At 47.1% G+C, this 18,425-nt stretch overlaps 1 protein-coding gene across 1 annotated transcript in view; it reads right to left on the bottom strand.

Annotated features, from left to right (window-relative positions):
• Nucleotides 1–17,804, bottom strand: part of SNX19 (sorting nexin 19) — a 39,661-nt gene extending 21,857 nt beyond the window's left edge. The window contains exons 1-8 of the mRNA XM_084781117.1: nucleotides 15,610–17,804; nucleotides 12,967–13,105; nucleotides 11,941–12,041; nucleotides 11,730–11,849; nucleotides 9,395–9,525; nucleotides 7,879–7,975; nucleotides 7,279–7,459; nucleotides 4,983–5,112 (exon numbers count right to left, since the gene is read on the bottom strand). Coding sequence (XP_084637243.1) covers nucleotides 4,983–5,112; nucleotides 7,279–7,459; nucleotides 7,879–7,975; nucleotides 9,395–9,525; nucleotides 11,730–11,849; nucleotides 11,941–12,041; nucleotides 12,967–13,105; nucleotides 15,610–17,310 — 2,600 coding nt within the window. The 5' untranslated portion in view covers nucleotides 17,311–17,804. The remainder of the gene's footprint in view (nucleotides 1–4,982; nucleotides 5,113–7,278; nucleotides 7,460–7,878; nucleotides 7,976–9,394; nucleotides 9,526–11,729; nucleotides 11,850–11,940; nucleotides 12,042–12,966; nucleotides 13,106–15,609) is intronic.
• Between the last annotated feature and the right edge of the window lie 621 nt (nucleotides 17,805–18,425).

Below are 18,425 nucleotides of genomic sequence, written 5' to 3'. Positions count from 1 at the left end.
AGCAGAGGTAAATATGTCTGCTTGGAGGTCATGATGCTGGAGGGTGGAAAGTGAGGACATATTAAGGGAGCATGGCATCCATAGCCAGGTGGCTGTCCCATCCTAGATGCCAAGACTGCATAGTGTTCAGGAAAAATAAAGCAGTAACTCCTGCCATCTGCAGCCAGCAGCAACCACCATGCTTCCTAAAGGACATAAAGGACAGAAACCCACGGGCCATGCAAAGGATGACTCAGCTATCTGAGGCTTCAGGCAGAAACGTGGGTGACAGTCACAGGAACACTAGGACCTCATACATCATTCCCTGTAGTAGGGTTGGGGTAGGTGTGCTGGGGGGGGGTGTCCCTTTTGAAAAATTAAGACTGCCAGGGGGTTTGTGCCAGGGACAGCCATGGAGGCTAACGCCAAAGGTCAGCAGCATCCTCTTAGCTCCCTGTAGATACAGCCACGCAGTTTGGAGTCTATAGAATAACTGATAATCTCCTCTTAGGGAATGTTTCCCGCTCTGAGCAGTGATTCTCGGGTTGGTTCTTCTCCCTTGAACCCATGGGGCAAAGGTCCTGAAAGAATCTCTGTAGATGACACATGGAAGAATGTGTTTTAGATTCTGCATGTATTATTTATGAACTTTATGGTTGTGATTTAATACCCCAAATTCCTTGTAAATCATAGCTTCCTCATGCTAGAAGTGGGGACCATAGTGCCTCTTTCACAGGGCTCTTTAAAGGGATTAAAACTATAAAATGTGCTCTAAGTGTAACATATAATGTCTGTTGAGTTAATCTCTCAAGAAACATTTGCTGCACAGCAAGTACATGCAAGTCAGAAAGGTTATCACTGAGATACCCTGGGTCCTGACGTGAGCCCTATTTACTTTATGTGACTGCACATGTGGAGTCTTGTTGATGGAAGACTATGGGCCACAGAAGTCAAATGGTCCCTCCATCCAAGACCATGATGCCCCTCTCTTCTTCGTCCCATTAAGAAAGCATCTGAAGCATTATAAAGCTAGAATGTATTCTGAGAACCAAATAAAAAACACTATTAAAAGACAGGAAAATGATTTGTAGGGAAAAGAGAGGTCTTCAACAGGAAGGAGATGGCCCTCATTTGACTCCCACCTGTGGAAGGGTGGGTAGGGTGCCAAGCACTGCAGCCTGTGGAAGGGTGGGTAGGGTGCCAAGCACTGCAGCCTGTGGAAGGGTGGGTAGGGTGCCAAGCACTGCAGCCTGTGGAAGGGTGGGTAGGGTGCCAAGCACTGCAGCCTGAGGAAGGGTGGGTAGGGTGTCAAGCTCTGAAGGGCTAAACTCAAGAAGAAAGGGGGTAGATGTAAATAAGACCTTTGAGGCACAAGGATGAGCAACAACAGACCCTGGGAACGCATGGAGGGACAGGTGGTGCTGATCAGGGTTACAGATTTTCCCCAAGGTAGCTACAACAGTTTGTTTAGGCATTTACAGTCATCAAACACACAGCAATGTTCTTGCTTTTCCAAGCAGCATTCCTACTTCATAAAACAAAACATAAGCAAACAACAACATCCCAGAGAATGAAATGTGAAAAACCCAGGTGTCAGGGGCTGTCTGACACAGAAGAGCAGCTTCTCTGGTTCGTTCCAGCCAGAGTTGCACATACATGGGTTCTGCTGCTTGTCACTCCCCAGACAGCTGTCTGCCTGGCGAACTGGGCTAACAGAAGTGTCCAGGCGGAGGGGTAGAAAGAGGAGGTACTTAGCTTGACTCCCAATCTCTTCTATTAGGAAGAGGTTCCAGAACCTTCCCTACCCATGTCACTAAAGCACAAGTAAATCTGGAAAACATGACTGATACTGAGTACTGTATGCGTCTGTCTGTCTTGGACACAGAACAGGTAGGTGCTCTGCTCCGAATGTAAGTCTGCAACTTTCCTGGATGCTGTTTTAACAAAACCCACCGGTATAACGGAGGCTATTCTTTGGAATCTCCAATCTACGATGCTCAGTCAGGCACAAAGGGGATGACTAGCTGGCAACAGGAGACTGGCACGTGGTGGAGATCTTAAACACACAGAGTGGAGCTGATACAGAGCTATTAGCTGGACTGATTAGAAACATAAGATTTTTTTTATTGTTTCCTAGTCTGAAGTACAAATATCAAGACCTAACATTAGATAATTTGTAATATACATAAAAAATAGTATTATTTTTTCCATTTTCTAGATGAGGAGACCAAGCTCAGAGAATAAAGCATGGGAAGCAGTCTGTGGTAGTACAGACGAGGCTTTGGAGCAGCTGAGCTCAATTCTGACTCCACCACTGGCTCACTTTTCAATTAGGACAAGGCCTGAATTTCAGTGCTTACCCCATTACATTTTAAAATATGAAAAAGTAGGGACCCCTGTCTGTTTTACAGACTATTAAGCAACCTTTAGTAATACTTTAAAAAAAATGACTGAAGATAGAAACTGAAATAAATCCCCAGTTGGATAGTAAGACAAGTATCTTAAGGTAAAGCTGAATGAATGTTGTAAGACAGCTTGGACAGATTTCTGCCATTGAGCCAACAGGTAGCTCAGGCTGGCCCAATCACTACTTTTCCCATCCCATTCACTCTGGCTGAGGTGCTGCACTTGGTGAAAGTCCTGAAGAGAGGCTGGCCTTTCCCTGTTTACATATCCCTGGGGGGGGGGTGCCTCCTGTGGCCCCAACTTCCCTGTGAGATATCAGCTCTTCAGCGAGCTTCCCGGTTTCTGCTCTGTGTCTGGACTGGCCTAAGTCCTTTACTATTCTGAGCTATTCACACTTCGGGGCGATGTCTTCCAATCTCAGATTACGGATCTCAATCTTTTGTCCAGTTTTTCCTGATGTGTCTATGCTGTTTTGCTCACACTGAATGATTTCTTGAGTTCGGAAGCCAACTCACCCTGTAAATGGCTTCTGAGGAGCGGGGTCACTGGTGCTCACACTCTATTATTTCTCATTTACCCACATACTACCAGATTTCAGGTTACAGTCCTGAGGGTCTTTCCACTCTCGGAAGCATTTGGATCAACAAAGGGAAGTTTAATGAAGGGTGAAGAGAAATAAAGGCCCAGTTAGCACACTCACAGCTAACAGAGTACAGCACACAGGACTAGAGCTACAAAATATCAGGAAGGAGAATGTTTATTCTTCTGCCAAATATCTGAAGAGGTTCTACCAGGCCCAGGTACCTATGTAGGTCCTTGTAGCCCTTGAAGTAACAGTGAAGGAGCAATTTCTCAATCCTAGCACTGGAGGCACTTTGGGAAGAATAAGTCATCACTGTGTGCACAGGAAGGTGGGGCTGGGGTGGGAGTGCAGCAGGGGATGCTCTGTGTCACAGAGGAGGCAGGCAGCGCTCATGGCCTCTACCCACTAGCTCCCAGGGGACACTTCCACCTTCTTTGCCTGTTGTGACAACCAAACACTCCCCCAGTGTTGCTAAATGTCTTCTGGGGACAAAAGAATCCTACTGAGAATCAGTAGGTGGGGAAATGGATAGTTTATATTATATGTTGTCCTCAGTATCACTGTCAAAAAGGATGAGTGGAGAAGAGGGTCCCTTAAGTCAGGGAAAAGTGAGAAGAGAGGATGCCATAAAAAGTGAAAGGAATCTGTGAATGTTTATTATTATGTCAAGCAGAGGAGAATGGGGAAAGTCATAGGATGGGTAAGAAATCAATTGTAGGAATCTCGATCTGGTCATAAATCTCTCAAGCTGTCTGTAAAGCTAAGCTGGAAGTCCAAGCATCTCTCCCTGCTTTACCATCCTGCGAACACTACCCACTATTAAGAAGAAGAATTAACAAGATGAGAGAAAGACACAGGGCTGGGGAGGGAAGGATGGGCAACTGTCCCCACAGCGTGGGGCCACGTTCTTAGGAGACTCTCTTGCACTCTAAGAGACTGGAACTGTTGCTGGACCTTGTAGCTGAGTTAATAATAATACACTTTGAGGTCATGTAAGACTTAAAGCTGTATGTCCTCCACCTGTTTGTTTAACTTGGATTTAAGAGAACAATGTTAACAACCAAACTTATTTGGCTTGTGTTTCTCATGTAGTCAGGGTTTACAACTTGACATAATACATAGCTTTAGTCTTGTGCACTCTCGCATGCCCTGACCCATGAGTAACACATGCGTATATGTGTGTTATGGTAATAAATGCTGAAAACAGAAAATAGCTTGAAAGCAACAGAATAAGATAAATATCCACCATAAACGCTGGAAGCAGCATATGTGTCTTGTTTGATAACTTTTGTTAGTTTGTTATCTGGGGTCAGTGGGAGTCAGTGACTTAGCCTCTGTGGAACTCTGCTGAAGGTCTCTGTAAAGCACCATTCCTTCCCCATGTGATGCTGCTTGTGCTGTACGACAAAGTCAGAGCAGAAGTCTTTGGTTGGGGACACACACAGACAGGACAGCATTCAGACAGGCACAGGGACATAGATTCAGACCTATACAACAGACGTATTACAGACAGGCCAGAAACCATAAGCTATAGAGTGATGGAAGACATGGGAAAGAATTAGAGACTTGAAGTCTGGGCTCGCTTGTGGTCAAATGGTCCCAAGGGGAGGTACTTGGATTTCTTGTCTTAATGTGACACCAGTGCATACTGGTGATTGAGATCATAACTAATGTGTTTAAATTGACACACTGTGATGCCATGTGTGAGGAATCTAATGTGTTAAGTTGAGGTCCTAGAGTAGGCAGGCTGAGGTGACATGCTTTAGGAACACAAGCAATGCCGGCAATTCAGTGTGCTTTATATGTCAGAAATCTTAGAGAATCTTGTCAAACTTTAGACACGGTGGTTAGCAAAAGGTTTCTGATAGGGTCTTCTTCCCCATTCTCCTAGGAAGCTGAGGCTGTAGGTTCCTTAAGTGCTATATTAAGCCTTCCTAGTATAGAAGTAAGGTTTTTTTTGTCCAATTTCTTAGCAAATGAGGCTCTAAAGTGAGAGAGAGCTCAGCAATCTTACCTCTGAACTAGAGTTCCAAAAGCAAGGCGGAGCAACTTCTGCATGTTCTCAGTGCACAGCCACCGCCACTGCTCCATCAACAGCAGGAGGATGAGGTCAAAGGCCGTGTCGGCTAACTCTGTTTCTGTTCCTGGGGACAGAGCATCACACGTAACTCAGGGAGAGACCCTCTTCTTTCAGAGCTTTGGTGGCAGCCAAGCCTTCTAGCTTCTGGTCACTATCCTAGGGTGTTGAGATCCCTCTGCACAGTATAAGTCAAGAAATGCTTATGTCTAGATCATTCAATGACATGCTCTGTACGGTTTTCAACTATTTTTGTTTTCTGATGTTCTGTCATGACTTTTTTTTTTGTGTGTGTGTGTGTTATCTTATTAACAAGTTTTGTTTGTAACTATTTTACCTATCTGGCATCAGTTTCTCCTGAATTTCTCCAGGATGCTGATTCCATTCTCCTCCGCATAGGGGCTCACAGCTGGTGACTAACTGAAACTGGGAATGCACTGTCCCTTCCACTCGCCCCCACAGTGGGTGATGGAAAAGGGTGGGCCAATCAGGGGAAACAGTTTGGCTTCATTCTCCTGCAAAAGCATCTCCATTACACAGAGCTGTGGGGTGGGGAGGAGGAGTCTTCAGTCTGACTCTGAGATAACATGTGGTTCTAGGGAAAGGACTGCACCTTGGCTAAAATGCCATGGCCTTTGCCGGTTTCTTTCCCATGTGGAAGACTTGAGGGGCCACAGATGAGTTCATGTTCAGGCTGGGCTCAAGTGCCCTGAGCACCTATTCTCTCAAGCTGTGCAGCGTACTCCCGGGGGTATGCTGATGTAGCACAGTGACTGGTGGTATTTCTGTCCTGATTGACGGTATCACTGTTATCACCAATGCTTGGGAGTCTAGGCTCAGGGAGATGTTCTGGCCCGGCCTCCACCCGTTGTCCTCTTCCCAGGGTGTTTTAGAACACAAATCATGTTGGATTGGGCGGACCTGTTAGAACTGTATCTCACTTTATTTTAAAGTCTTCCTGGTACATACTCTCTTTTTCTGTTCTCTATCTCAAGGGGGTGTGGAAATGATAAGTTGTTTCTAGTTCTCTGCTCAAAGGTGGGCTATTCCTCCCTCAGGAAACAGCATTTCCTCAGGATTAACATATGTCTGCAGCTGACACCTTGTGGTAACATGTAGTCATAGCAGTTAAAGTAACCAGGTGTCAAAAGGTCCTTTTGAGGAAAACAATAAGGTAACAGAGAGACATTAGACTACGTCTCATACACTGACTTAGCTGACTTAGGCAATCCCTCAGTCAATTCAGGTTTCCCTCTCAGATGCCTGTAGGCTGTGTCCTGTTGACAATCACAGCTAACTAGCACAGTGGGAAGCCCCATTTTGCCACATGATTAAACTGCATTCCATGTAGCAGAGGCCATGTGATTTGTTCTGGAGTATCTGGGAGTAAAAGTGAAATTAGTTTTTTTCTTCCTCTTCTGATCTCAAGATTTTGTGATCATTTAGTTTAGCAGGGGTCTTTGTTTTGGTTAATCAATAAAACTTTCTTCTTTTTAGGTTCTGTCATTGAACACAGTAAAAGCTTGGTTCTGAGTTTTTCCTCTGTAGGAAACATCTGACTTCTCCTGAGAGGAAAATTCTTGTAAGTGGGGCTCAGATCCCTCACCCTGGAAACTAGAAAGCTTCATCTGCAATGGCAGGAAATAAAGCAGGCCCAGACCTGGGAGAAGGTAAATTCTAGGTGCGGATGCTGCACTTTGGCTGCCCTGTGGTCTACCATGTCGAGATGGATGCCATTCAATATTTAGGCGTCCCTGGTGCAAGGGCAAAGGCAGAAGCCCATGGTCCGGATGTGGTTACCCAGGGGGAGTTGCCGAAAAAGACACAACCCAGACTACATTTCCAGAATGACATTAAGGAACCCTAAAAAGGAACTGAGGGAGACAGAAAGAAAGAGAGGGGATGAGGAGAGTGTGGGGGAGGCAGAGAGAGAAACATTAGGAAAGAGGTACCACAGACACTGATGGGGGGCGGGGTCGTTGTATAGAAACACACAGTAGCGCCCGTGCCCAAAACAACACATTGATATTATGCCTACAGGTCCTCCTCTGCTGCTTGACTGGCCCAGAAAACCATTCTCTTTTCTGGACCCCAGCACCCCCATCTCTGGAGTACAACACATGGCTCTCTCAGCAGAGCACAAGAGAAATCAGAGCCATTCAGCCTACCTATCGCGAGTCCCAGTGGACATGTCCTTGGCTCTTGCTGTGGAAACAAAGGTCTTGCCACTTACCTGGGTCACTCTTGTTGAGCTCTGGGGCTACCACAGTTTTATCCAGCAAACCACTGTCCACACATTCTTGAAGGACTTGGTGGGGCTCTTTATCTGGGACTTCCGCTGGCTGCATTTCCAGTAACTTTGTCTGCCTTTCAATGAAAGATTCCATCCCAGACATGGACAGGATCTCTGACTCCTGAAGAAACAGCCAGTGGAGTCAGAGTAAACGTAGCATCTAGGTTTCCCATCTCTCCTGCAAAAGTACCATGAGCACAGCTCACTAACCCCATGGCCTCTTCTGGAAAGTTTCCACTCCTTACCCATGTTGCAAGCAAAACTAGCCTGGGTTGGGACAATTGCTTTTGTACACTGCTGGGTCTTCTGTTCTCATCTAGAAACTCGTTTTCCTTCTCAGGCTGCCATCATTATTTCAGATCCATTACCTTAAGAAGCCAACTTGCCAACTCAGAACTGACTGAATTCTAAAGCACTCAGAGGAAACACTTTTAGCATAAAAACTGAAGACCCAGATACCAGCCAAGTCCTTGACCAGGGCACTGGTTCCTCCAAACCTCAGACTGTGATTGTGGCGGCGCTCTGGGTTTGGGCTCTTACCGCATTGCCTTCTTGAAGACGGTAGAGAACCCTGTCCTGAGCCTCCGCTATACTCAGTGCAGGAGCAATTTTACTGGATGAAAACCTCAGTCTGGACCTGACACAGAAACAAAGGCAAAATGTCATGCAATTCACGATCTAGGTCCCTACAAAAGAGGCTGGCAAGTAATGACAACATATTAAAACAGAAACATCCATGCTTAGTCTGGGGTGGGGGTGGGGCTTAGTGTGCTCAGAACTACCTGGAAGATGGGATGCTGAAATCTCCCAAACAATGTACACTTCGCAAGCCTTCAAAGATGGTGCTATATTTTACTGTGTCAATACCGTTCTTATGAAAAGACTTTTGTCAAGTAAAATATGCTTAGTCTGTCATAGCTACATTCCCAGAAGCTAGATGACAGGCCAGCACGTACTAGGCATGCGTGAAAAATTTGTTGAAGATTAATGCCATAGACTAAGGGTTTTTGTTACTGTCTTGGTATCTTTTAGTGACAATCACTTGCTTCCCTTGTATTCCAAATAAGCCTGGAGAATTAATTATACATAATAGCTTTAAAAAAAGGGACACTTACACACAGACATCATGGTTATTGTTTCATATATGAGCACAGCTGAAGGACTAAGTAATGAAACTACAGGGGTGGCTCAAAGATTAAGAGCACTTACTGCTCTTTCAGAGGACCTAAGTGCAGTTCCCAGCAACCAGGTCAGGTGGCTCATAACTGCCTGTAACTCCAGTTCTGGGGGACCTGATGCCCTTTTCTGATCTCTGTGGGTACGAGCACACATGTACACACACACACACACACACACACACACACACACACACACACACACACACACACACGTCTTTTTGTTTTAAAGGCTAAGTACTGTAAAACATGAGTATAACCAGTCAGGTACATATTCATTTAAATTCTCTCTGTCTCTGTCTCTCTCTCCCTCCCCCCCACCTCTCTGTATCTCTCTCTCTCTCTCTCTCTACCTCCCTCCCTCTCCAATGAAGCACATTCACATGCAATTTTCGGCAAGGGTGCATGTGTTGTCCTTGCCTTCCACATGCTGGTGTGGAGTGCTTCCAGGGACCAGCGGAGACATGAATGTGACAGAGAACAGCAATCAACCAGTTACTAAAATACACCCTGCAGGTTTCCATTCTAGCCCTTTCCTGTTTATTGCTTGGATAAGTGCTCTCTGAGCCAAAATTTCCAGAAATGATGGCAAACAAATCAATTATGAGCCTTGATTCTTAGGAAAGAAGCATCTCAGTTTCTACAAAGAGAAGAGTATCCAGCCTCCACAGTTTTCCCTTCTAGTCAGAATTCCCCTTGAGCTCGGCCCAGGGTTCCCAGGGCAGGAGCAGATGTTCAGCCGTGCTGCCTTCACAGCTCTCAGCACTGCTGGACAGCAAGCACCTCCTGTCTTCCAGGGTTTGAGAGTGGAAGGGGGCTTTGGAGGAGGACTGGGGACCAAGCTGAGGACAGGGGCCCTGGGCCATTCAAGGGTTTCTCACTTGCTAGCCTTCTTGCCTTCTGTCTGGGGCTTGCTTTCATTCTCCGCTTCACTCAGCTCCTCTGTGGGGCTCTGGGGTTCAGAGCGAGGGAACGCTGTCTTCAGGGTGTCCACGATAGCACTCACCACCATCTGCAGAGGTGGAGGGATGAGGTCAGTGTGGCTATGTGCATCTCTGCTTGTAGGGATGGATGGAGACCAGAACACTCATCTGCCTGTGCTTTACCCCACAGGATGAAAAGAGCCAGCCTTCCGCAGAGCCTTCCAGAAAGTCAAGCACCAGCAAGCAACAACTCTTTGTCTCTCTGTCTAGAACAAGCTTCTCTGTAGAGTATGACACACAGTACCATGGGACAAGAAACCAAACGGAAAAAGGGGAGAAACAAAAACTCAAGGGAGTTCTTCAGCTAGCGAACACTTTAATTAATTAGTTTTTTCCTTTTTACATAAAAAGGTGATTCCTAGTTTCCAAATTGATGATACTGTCACCAAAGTGTGAATTAGTGGAAATAAGAAAGGTATGCAAGGAGAGAAAGCTGGAGATGATAGAAGGGGGGGAAAGTGTATCAGCTTAAATAATATAAACATATCACAAGGGTTCACAGAGTGACAAACTAAGTTTTTAGTCAGATCAAACAATTCTCTTCTTTAGCTACAGAAAGAATAATAATCACTCAGGCCTGCAGTTAAACTTTTCTGGAATTGCTATAAAGAAAAAATAATCTGTGAAAAATAAGAATCATCTATACTTTTTCAGAATGATAAAGTGGCAGGCAATTATATTTGCTATAAAATGTTCAAAACCAAAGTGGGGAAAATCAAGGAAATAGAGATAAATGTATGTTAATGAATGCTGCTGGTTCAAACTAACACCAGGCCTTCTGAAACTCACTCTTCTGGTAATCCCTCACAGGAGCACAGCTAGTACAGCAAGACATACGGACAATCAGCAAGACCACAGGGGACACTGGCGAAAACAAACCAGGAAAAAAACAGAGGCCAGGACGGCTTGAACATAAACAATGCAGCTGAGAAAGAAACATAAACAATGCAAGCCACAGTGATGGGTCAGTGGGCTGAGTCCTTCCTCACGATTCCTCGCACTTACGTAAAAACTGGGTGTGGTGGTACACATCACCTGAAACTCCAGTGCTGCTGGGCTGGGGGAAGATCCCAGGGCATTGGGGCCTGCTGGTCTGGCCAATACCAGAGAGCTTCATGGTCAGTGAAAAACCTCATCTCAAACAATAGGAGCAATGGAGGAAGACCTCCCATGTCCTCCACACACACATGCATGTGTGAATACACTAGTGTGTATATGCACACACAGACAACACAACGCTTTTTTCCAGCTTCAAGGATTGTAATTGACGGGAGGGCCTCCATCTGTGCCCTTCACTTTGGCCTTACTGGAAATTAGTACAGTACCTTGCTCAAAATCATCAGCCAGGCTGAATGTGATAGCATCTGCCTGTAAGCCAAGTGTTTGAGAGCCTGAGGACCAGGATGAGTCTGAGACCAGCTGGACTATAACGGTAGTTCCAAACCAGACTAGGCTATGATGAGATCCTGTCTCAAAAAGCCAAAAGCAAAGAAACAAGCAATACCAAAGCAAGCTCCTCATAAGGAAAAGAGGAAAGAAACAATGGACATACCTGCTCAGAACTTGGGGGCTTTAACCTCATTGATCTCTTTCTAGTTTGGATTTCTCCCCATAACAAAGGATGCTCCCTAATATCTATCATATGAAATTCTATCATATTTTTTTCTTCCAGTCAAGATGCTGGTGACCTTGTAAAACTGATGATGATACCAACTGAATACCAATGTACAGTATACTACAGGCACCCTTCTCCTACCCCCTAGACAGGTGTCAAGCCACCATCTTGAAGAACCAACTGTTCTCTTTATGTTCTGTTCTCCAACAGAGGATCACGACACGACACCAATCAAGTCCAGGTTAATGTCCTGTCTCAGAGCTGTTTGCTGAGTTCCCAGCAGTGTGAATACCTTATCTCTCCAGAAGAGGGCCCTCTGCCACCTACGGAGGGTCACTTCTACCCTGACATGCTTGCATTACAACAGTCACTCCTGGAGGTATGAATAAATGTAGCACGAGGGCACTGTCTTCTGACAGCCGCTCACTGCGAGTCAGCAAGTTGATGGTGCAGCCAATATTTAGCAACAGGTCTTGAAAATTTTGGTCCGTGTTCTATCGACTCCCTCCAGTTCCTCTAACTACACCCTTCTTATTTTCCCAGCACAGTCTCCAACCTAATGAACACCTCACACTTGCGGACAGGAAGCAAAGCTGAGCACAGTGGCTCTGCTGTTACCTTGTCTATTCTAGAGACCATGAACGGTTTCTTGACAAAGGCAATCCGAGCATCCGTGTTCAGAGCAAGGAACTCCTGCACCTCCTCGCTGTTGGCAATCTCAGGAATGGCACAGAGTTGCTGCAAAAGGAAAACATTTCATAAGAAACCCCAGGCCCCAGATGTCAGTGTGGGGTGAGAATGTGAGCAAGGCCGGAAGGGAGGTGCTGACCTTCAGGAACGACTCCAGGAGGCTCTTCCGGGCTTCAACTCTGTCGCTATCCATGTTCCCAAATGGAAGATCTGGAAAGAGCTTTTTTGGACCCTTTACATCTTCAAAACAAAGCAAAACAAAACCACCCATTTAACACTCACATGGAGGTGTTTCATTTAAAACAAACTGAATATATTTCACTAGGCTTTGTTTTCAGCCCTTGTTAATTTCAGGACTTCCAACTGTCCCCAGGGCTGTGATGCAATGATCTCCTCTCACTGAGGAAAAGAGAAGGTATAATGTAGCAGTTACGTCATAGCCCACGGCTAAGGTTGGGCTCCAACCCTGCTACAATAATGACCGTAGGGGACCTGCATGATCTGTAACCCTTGCTTTTCTGTAAGGGATGACACTATCACACTCATGGGCCGTGACATGAGCTAACATAGCCCTCGCCCTGTGAGGTGTGTAGAAAAGAACCAGGCTTGTCCTGCTATTAGCTATGTAACTAAGTAAGAAAAGGCATCATTTACATCCACCTTATCATTTATTTAGGTGATTATTAGCATCTAAAAACACCAACCGAAACAACATGGCCGGGTCCTAGCTTATCTGTGTTTAAGTTGTTCTACATGTTAAACTCTTCCTGTGCCTTGGATGTGTCAAACAGCACTCAAAAGGCTTGGTTGTTCAAGACAAGGGTTTCTGGGTTATTTAAGATGGATAATCCACATCCATCTTAGGTGGAAACTAATTTAGCACCTCACGAGATCCTATAGAGACAGGTAGAAATGTGACTGCTTCTTCTGAAGTGTAAACTATGTGGGGACACTAGACCAGACGATGTCACCAAGGATAACCTCAGAGGGGTTTCCTTCACAGCCGTCCCGCTGTAGACACCACAGCATGTCAAGCAAACTTGTGGGTGGGACGCTGTCAGGGCTGCCTTCTCCCCCGACAAACCCACAGGCTACAGGGCATGCAGATCTGCGCGGCTACGTATGATAATATGAGCTGGCATTGGGAGCTTGGGGAGCTTCTGACTTTTGATAAACTTTCGTAGATCTGGTTTCTCCTCCAGGCGGGTCTGCAGGTTTAAGAACTCCCGGTAGCGGCGGTTCACGGTGTGGTAGGCCAGCTGCTGTAGGCCGCTGCTGTTCTCGCCATTAAGGGCTGTCTCATACTGCGGAAGGAACAGAGTTATTGATGGAATCAGTGAGGTTTAGGGTATCTACCCTGGCTCCAGTGACTTGTTCAATGGCCACGGTACAGTATGGCTAATGGCGGGGGGTGGGGTGGGGGGGGGCTCCGGTTATGCTGCAGAACCTACTGTACCCAATGGTCACCCTGAGTTGTAACTGACACCCCAAACTCCAAGGTGGCTGCATTTCGTGATACTCGTTGTTCAGTCAGAAATACTCTTATCGTTACTTCTATCCGCAAGTTCCCACTCCCAAAGTAGCTACGTAACTTTTCTAATCCTAAAGACATTATAAAACATTAGACAGGACACCTACAAAAGTGACCGGAGCTAAACCACTTTGCCATTACATCCAGCCACTAATGATTTTACACTAGTTTTGTGAAGAAAAAAATCCCAAGCAGCAGATAAGGATAAATCATGTCTTTGCCTGAAATTTTTCTTTCCTTTTCCGTTGCTTTGGGCAGAGTTACCTTTTTAATTGTTATTCTAGGACGTGATCTGAAATTCTTTGTGTTAAGTGTATATTAGGTGTACCGTTAGACATCTGTTCTATGAGGTCAATCTGCTGCCTTCATGTGTCTCAGGGGCCACTATGTGAGAGAGATGAGCCACACTGCACACTCCTAGCAAAGGAAGCACCCAGATCAGCCTGGAAGCTGTGACCACACAGGGGAAGACATTCTGACAAAGAAGATGCAGAGATGCTGTGACCAACTAACTGTACATGGGCTTGCTCTGAGCAGAAATCAGTTAATCTTTGGTTGAAATGGTGAGTGACTGAACAGACCTTCTTGTTGAAAGAACTTGGTGTGTGAACATTTCTAGAGCTAGAGGGGAAGAGATATTCACTGTGAGCTGAGTTGAGTGAGCAAAACAGTCTCTCAGACAAGTACTGAGGAGAGACAGGTGGACCTGAGGGCAGAGAGTTCCAGCTTGGAGCACCTGAGAGCTACAGTCCTTTCTGTAGCATGTTCTTCCTGTCCTGCCCGTGTCGGCACAACTTGATTTTTCTGGTAAGAAAACTGTTCTATGCTATCAGTCCACTAATATGCCTCAAGAAGACAACGAAATAGCCAGAACCTAGCACTTGTATGTGAGCTGAGCTCAGGGAATGCCAGAGGGACACTTAGAATTCAAACAACGAGAGGGCAAACTGTTAAGTTATGCTACCGTTTGACAGTCACCTGTTATTCACGATCCAACGTCTGTGTGTTCAGACGTCTGTGTGTTCAAAAGACGCCTGCTTTACAAAGGTCATGTGCCTGAGTGTGGGCGTGTTTGAGTGCACAGGTGCTTCTAATTATGTAAGTAATTCTAATTACTTCTAATTGAGCTGGTGTGTGAACCTTTCCAGAGCTAGCGAGGAAGAAGAGAACTCACTGTGAACTGATGTGAGAGCAAAGAAGCAAAGAGGCAGGCAGAAATCATTATGGCAGAGCTCTCTGGCTCTCAACTTCAAAATGTCATGTGACTTTTAAAATGCCAGGTCACCTTGCAGCTGCATTGGGCCCCATTCATTGGCTTGGATTTCACCAGGAGGAGGAGGAGGAGCATGTTCAGCCTTGTACTGGGGATGTTTCTTGGACTGATAAACATGGAGATTCCAGAAGGCAGAGGGTCCTGCCAAGGAACTATTCTAAACTTCTTCCTCCTAATTTCTTTAAAAACAATATCTTCCATATATATATATATATATATATATATATATATATTTTTTTGTCATAGGAAGGTAGACTAGTTGTGTTTACATCGGAAGATGACAAGCTCCTGATTCCCTGAGGTGTTTGTGCACAGGCTTGGGAATGACCGTGCAAAGTCGGTGAGAGCAGCAGATTTCCCCTGAGGCCAGGCTGCAGACTGAGGAGCTAACTGGAAAGTTCCACTTAAAAAACAAACGTGGCGGGGGTGGGGTGGTGGGGGGGTAGGGGTGGAAAAATGTTGCAGCAGTTAAGAGCACTTGAGACTCTTGCAGAGAACCAGGGTTTGGTTTCCAGCACCCACATGGCAGCTCACATCTGTTTGTATCTCCAATTTCAGGAGGTCTGGAACCCTCTTTCGGCCTCCACAAGCATCAGCCACACAATGCACTTACACACATACAGGCAAAATACAAACGTAAAATAAGAATCTTTTTTTTTTTTTAATTTTTATGTAGAATCTTGGGATGCATTCTTAGAAATTCTTACCCAGAATCTGCCTATCAGAAGCAGTATATTTAAAAACCAGCCCCTGTAATTTTGAGGTGGGGGCTAGATTTGAGAACCAAAGAAAAAGCTGACCCTCAATTTTCTAACCCTGAGCTTCTAGGATTGTTTGTGTGGCTATGGGGTAAGAGCCCATCCTGGGGCCCAAATTAGCTGCGTGCCACTCCCACATTTGTTTAAACACAGGATACTCTTATCTGCCCACGCAACAGTCTGTTTCCTCACTCTGCCTCCCAAACCCACGCGCAGAGTGCAGGGCTGCAGCAGGAGTCCTGTTACCTTCACAGTGTACAGCGTGTATGGGTGGAATCCGGTACCGCTGTGCTCTCGGGCAGTGATAGTGCCGGTGATTCGCAGGTTCTGGATGACAACGGGGCCATCTGGACTGCTCAGGGGCTCGAAGCTGAAGGTGGCCGAGCTGAGAGGACCAGTTGGAGAGGAGGGCAGTGGCACTGGGGGTGGCAGGGTACAATCAAGGGAGCTCACGCCACTGGTGAGGTCCTTTTCTAGGCGTGAAGGTCGTAGGGGGCAGGTCTTTTCTGGTTCCTCCAGTAAAGCCGTGAGAGAGGTGGCATCTCCTTGTTCTGCCTCCGTGTCGGCTGTGTCAATCTGGATCTCTGGGCAGTTAAGCACGGAGACAGGCAGGCCTATCTCTGTTTCTGTCTCTGGAGCCTCCTCAGCTTCCGCGCTTTCCATGCTTTCAGATCCCTCTCCATCCTTAGGCTCCAGAGCCCGGGGATCCTCTAGGGCACACAGAGCATCTTGAATCCTGTCAGACAGGAAGTTGCCCGGGGTCATTAGCATGATGGTTTCTTTGCCCAATTCCGACAGTGGTGACTCGAGTTCCGAGTCTTCACATAAGAACAAGGGGCCCCGGATATCCGGCTGTAGAAAACGGGATGAATTATGTTCTACTTTTCTTTCTTCAAGCACCCCAGCCAAATCTCCCTCTACAGCTTCGTGGCCTTCTTCGACCTCTGGGGAGGGGGCTAGCTCACTGCCGGTCCCGGTTCCGTGTGCTGGGGCTGCTACTGGAGAAGGCGCTTTTCCTATTGGTGGACTCTCGACTTCGACAGTCCACGGCAGAGATGTGGGCACTGAAGGCTGCTCTAGGGCACTGGCTGAGAAGGGAGGTTTAGTCCCCTGCGCTGCATCGTGTCTGTACTTGGAAAAGATACTCACAAGGATAAGGTGGATCCAGTCAGGATCCGAGAGCTTGCTGATGAGTGGTAAGATGACATTGCACGTGATGAGCTCAGCTACTACATGGCGTCCAGTCCTGGTCTCCATGTGGGGCTTGGGCACTAACTCTTGCAGTAACAAATTCACAATGCCACGTGCATAAGTGACCTCAGTGGTGGGACTGTTCGTGGCAGGGTGGGGAGTGGTAACCTGGCAGTAAGCATCCCACAGCTCGGAGGGCTGAACTGGACAGCTCTGGCCCCTCGCAGTAGCCTCCTTTGCCCGAATATAGCTCTGCAGGTGACATCCACAGAGAGTCAGAACCCTCTGGGTAAGAGCATGGTTGTCCACGAGGCTCATCCGCCGTCGAAGCTCCTGGATCAAGCCTTTCATGGCTGCCTCCATCTCCGCCTCGAATGCTGCTGGCTCCTGGCTCACTGAACGATACCAGGATAACACAAAATCTCGGATAATCATCTGAATGGTGCGGTTAATCTCCTGTTCCAGCTGCCTTTCTGCCTCGGGACACGGAGGACAGGTGGTGACCTTGATGAATCGGTCCAGGTGCAATTGACCTGAAAACCCTACAATGGCATTGGAGCCCAGCCATCCTCCCACCACCATCAACGATGCACACAGAAGGATCAGAAGCCACATGTTGACCAAAAGGTGGACGACCAGTAACCAGCCCAGCAGGACACCCATAACCATCAGCTTCCGGCTAGTCCATAGGTTACTGTAGACACCGCTGAACTCAGGGGTATTCTCCCGGGTAGGGGGCAGTGTTTCTGTCTTCATGGCTGAAAGGTTTCCAGGGATGACAGCCTCCTATTTTACTTTGGTGTCAGGAATGAGAGCATGAACTGTCCGAGCCGGGTGCTATTGAGTGAGCTCTGGACCCTCGATCTTACAGGCACTGCAAAGCGACAGAGACAACCCGGCTTCTCACGCTCGCTTCCGTCAACAGGGCCCACCAACTTGCCTCTTCCCAACGAGAGGATGAAAACTTGACGGCCTTCATCGTGGCCCAGGCGGGGAGTCTCTTCGCAGCCCCGAGCAGCCCACGGGACACTTACGAGCGCCGAAGCGGCTGCCGGCAGACAGATCGAGTCACACGTCGCCGGGGCCCCGCGTGCCCAGACTGCGGCCGTGTCATTGGAGGTTCCTTCCGACCTCCACGGCTAGCAGCCACAGCAAGCTCCGGCAGCCCAGGAGACTGCGCCCCGCAGCCCCAAAGCGGTCAGAGCCGCCAGCCGGCTGCCAGCCGGCGACAGCTTCCGGGTCGCAGCCTGCGGGAGCGGGGTACGCTGGGAGAGCAACCCTGTGGGTCAGTGCCACTGGCGACCCCTGGTGGTGAGTATCAGTAGTGACGGCCCGAGCGCGCACTGGAGCCTGTGCTCACTCAGAACCAAAAAGCAAGGGAGGTCTGTAGGTCTATAAGCTGTTGTTTGTAAACACCGCTAAGCCGCTTAGGTAAACTTTCAGTAATGAAGTTTGTTTTAATTCCCCGGGAGGCATATTTTTAGGAGCTTGATGGATTTTTAACATTCTCCCTGCTTCCTCCAGCCCCGCCCCTCCCCCCCAATCTCCCATCCTCAATTTATAGTTCACCTCATTTGTCCTCTGGGCTTGTAAAAGGTAAGTATTAAGTCAGTTGTGAAGTGAGGTAGGTTTCTAGTAAACATTTCTTATCTTAAGTCACTGGATTGGGGAGTGGGTCCTCATAAGCCCTTGAAGCTAATTTGGGAAACGAGTTCGTAAATGGACTTTCCAGCAAAGCGAGTCCATTTTGGGATATACCGAAATGCGAAAATATAAATGAGCTCAGCAATGAATGATTTCAGTGAATCACGGTAGTTAGGGAGTTAAGAAAATAAGTCTTTATGCTGAATCTTGAAGGGAGAGTTTTCTTC

The sequence above is a fragment of the Acomys minous genome (genome assembly GCF_964271855.1).
Source record: "Acomys minous genome assembly, chromosome: 5".
Lineage (NCBI taxonomy): Eukaryota > Metazoa > Chordata > Mammalia > Rodentia > Muridae > Acomys > Acomys minous.
Note: the sequence above shows the minus strand (reverse complement) of the source record. Positions and strands in the feature narration are given on the sequence as shown.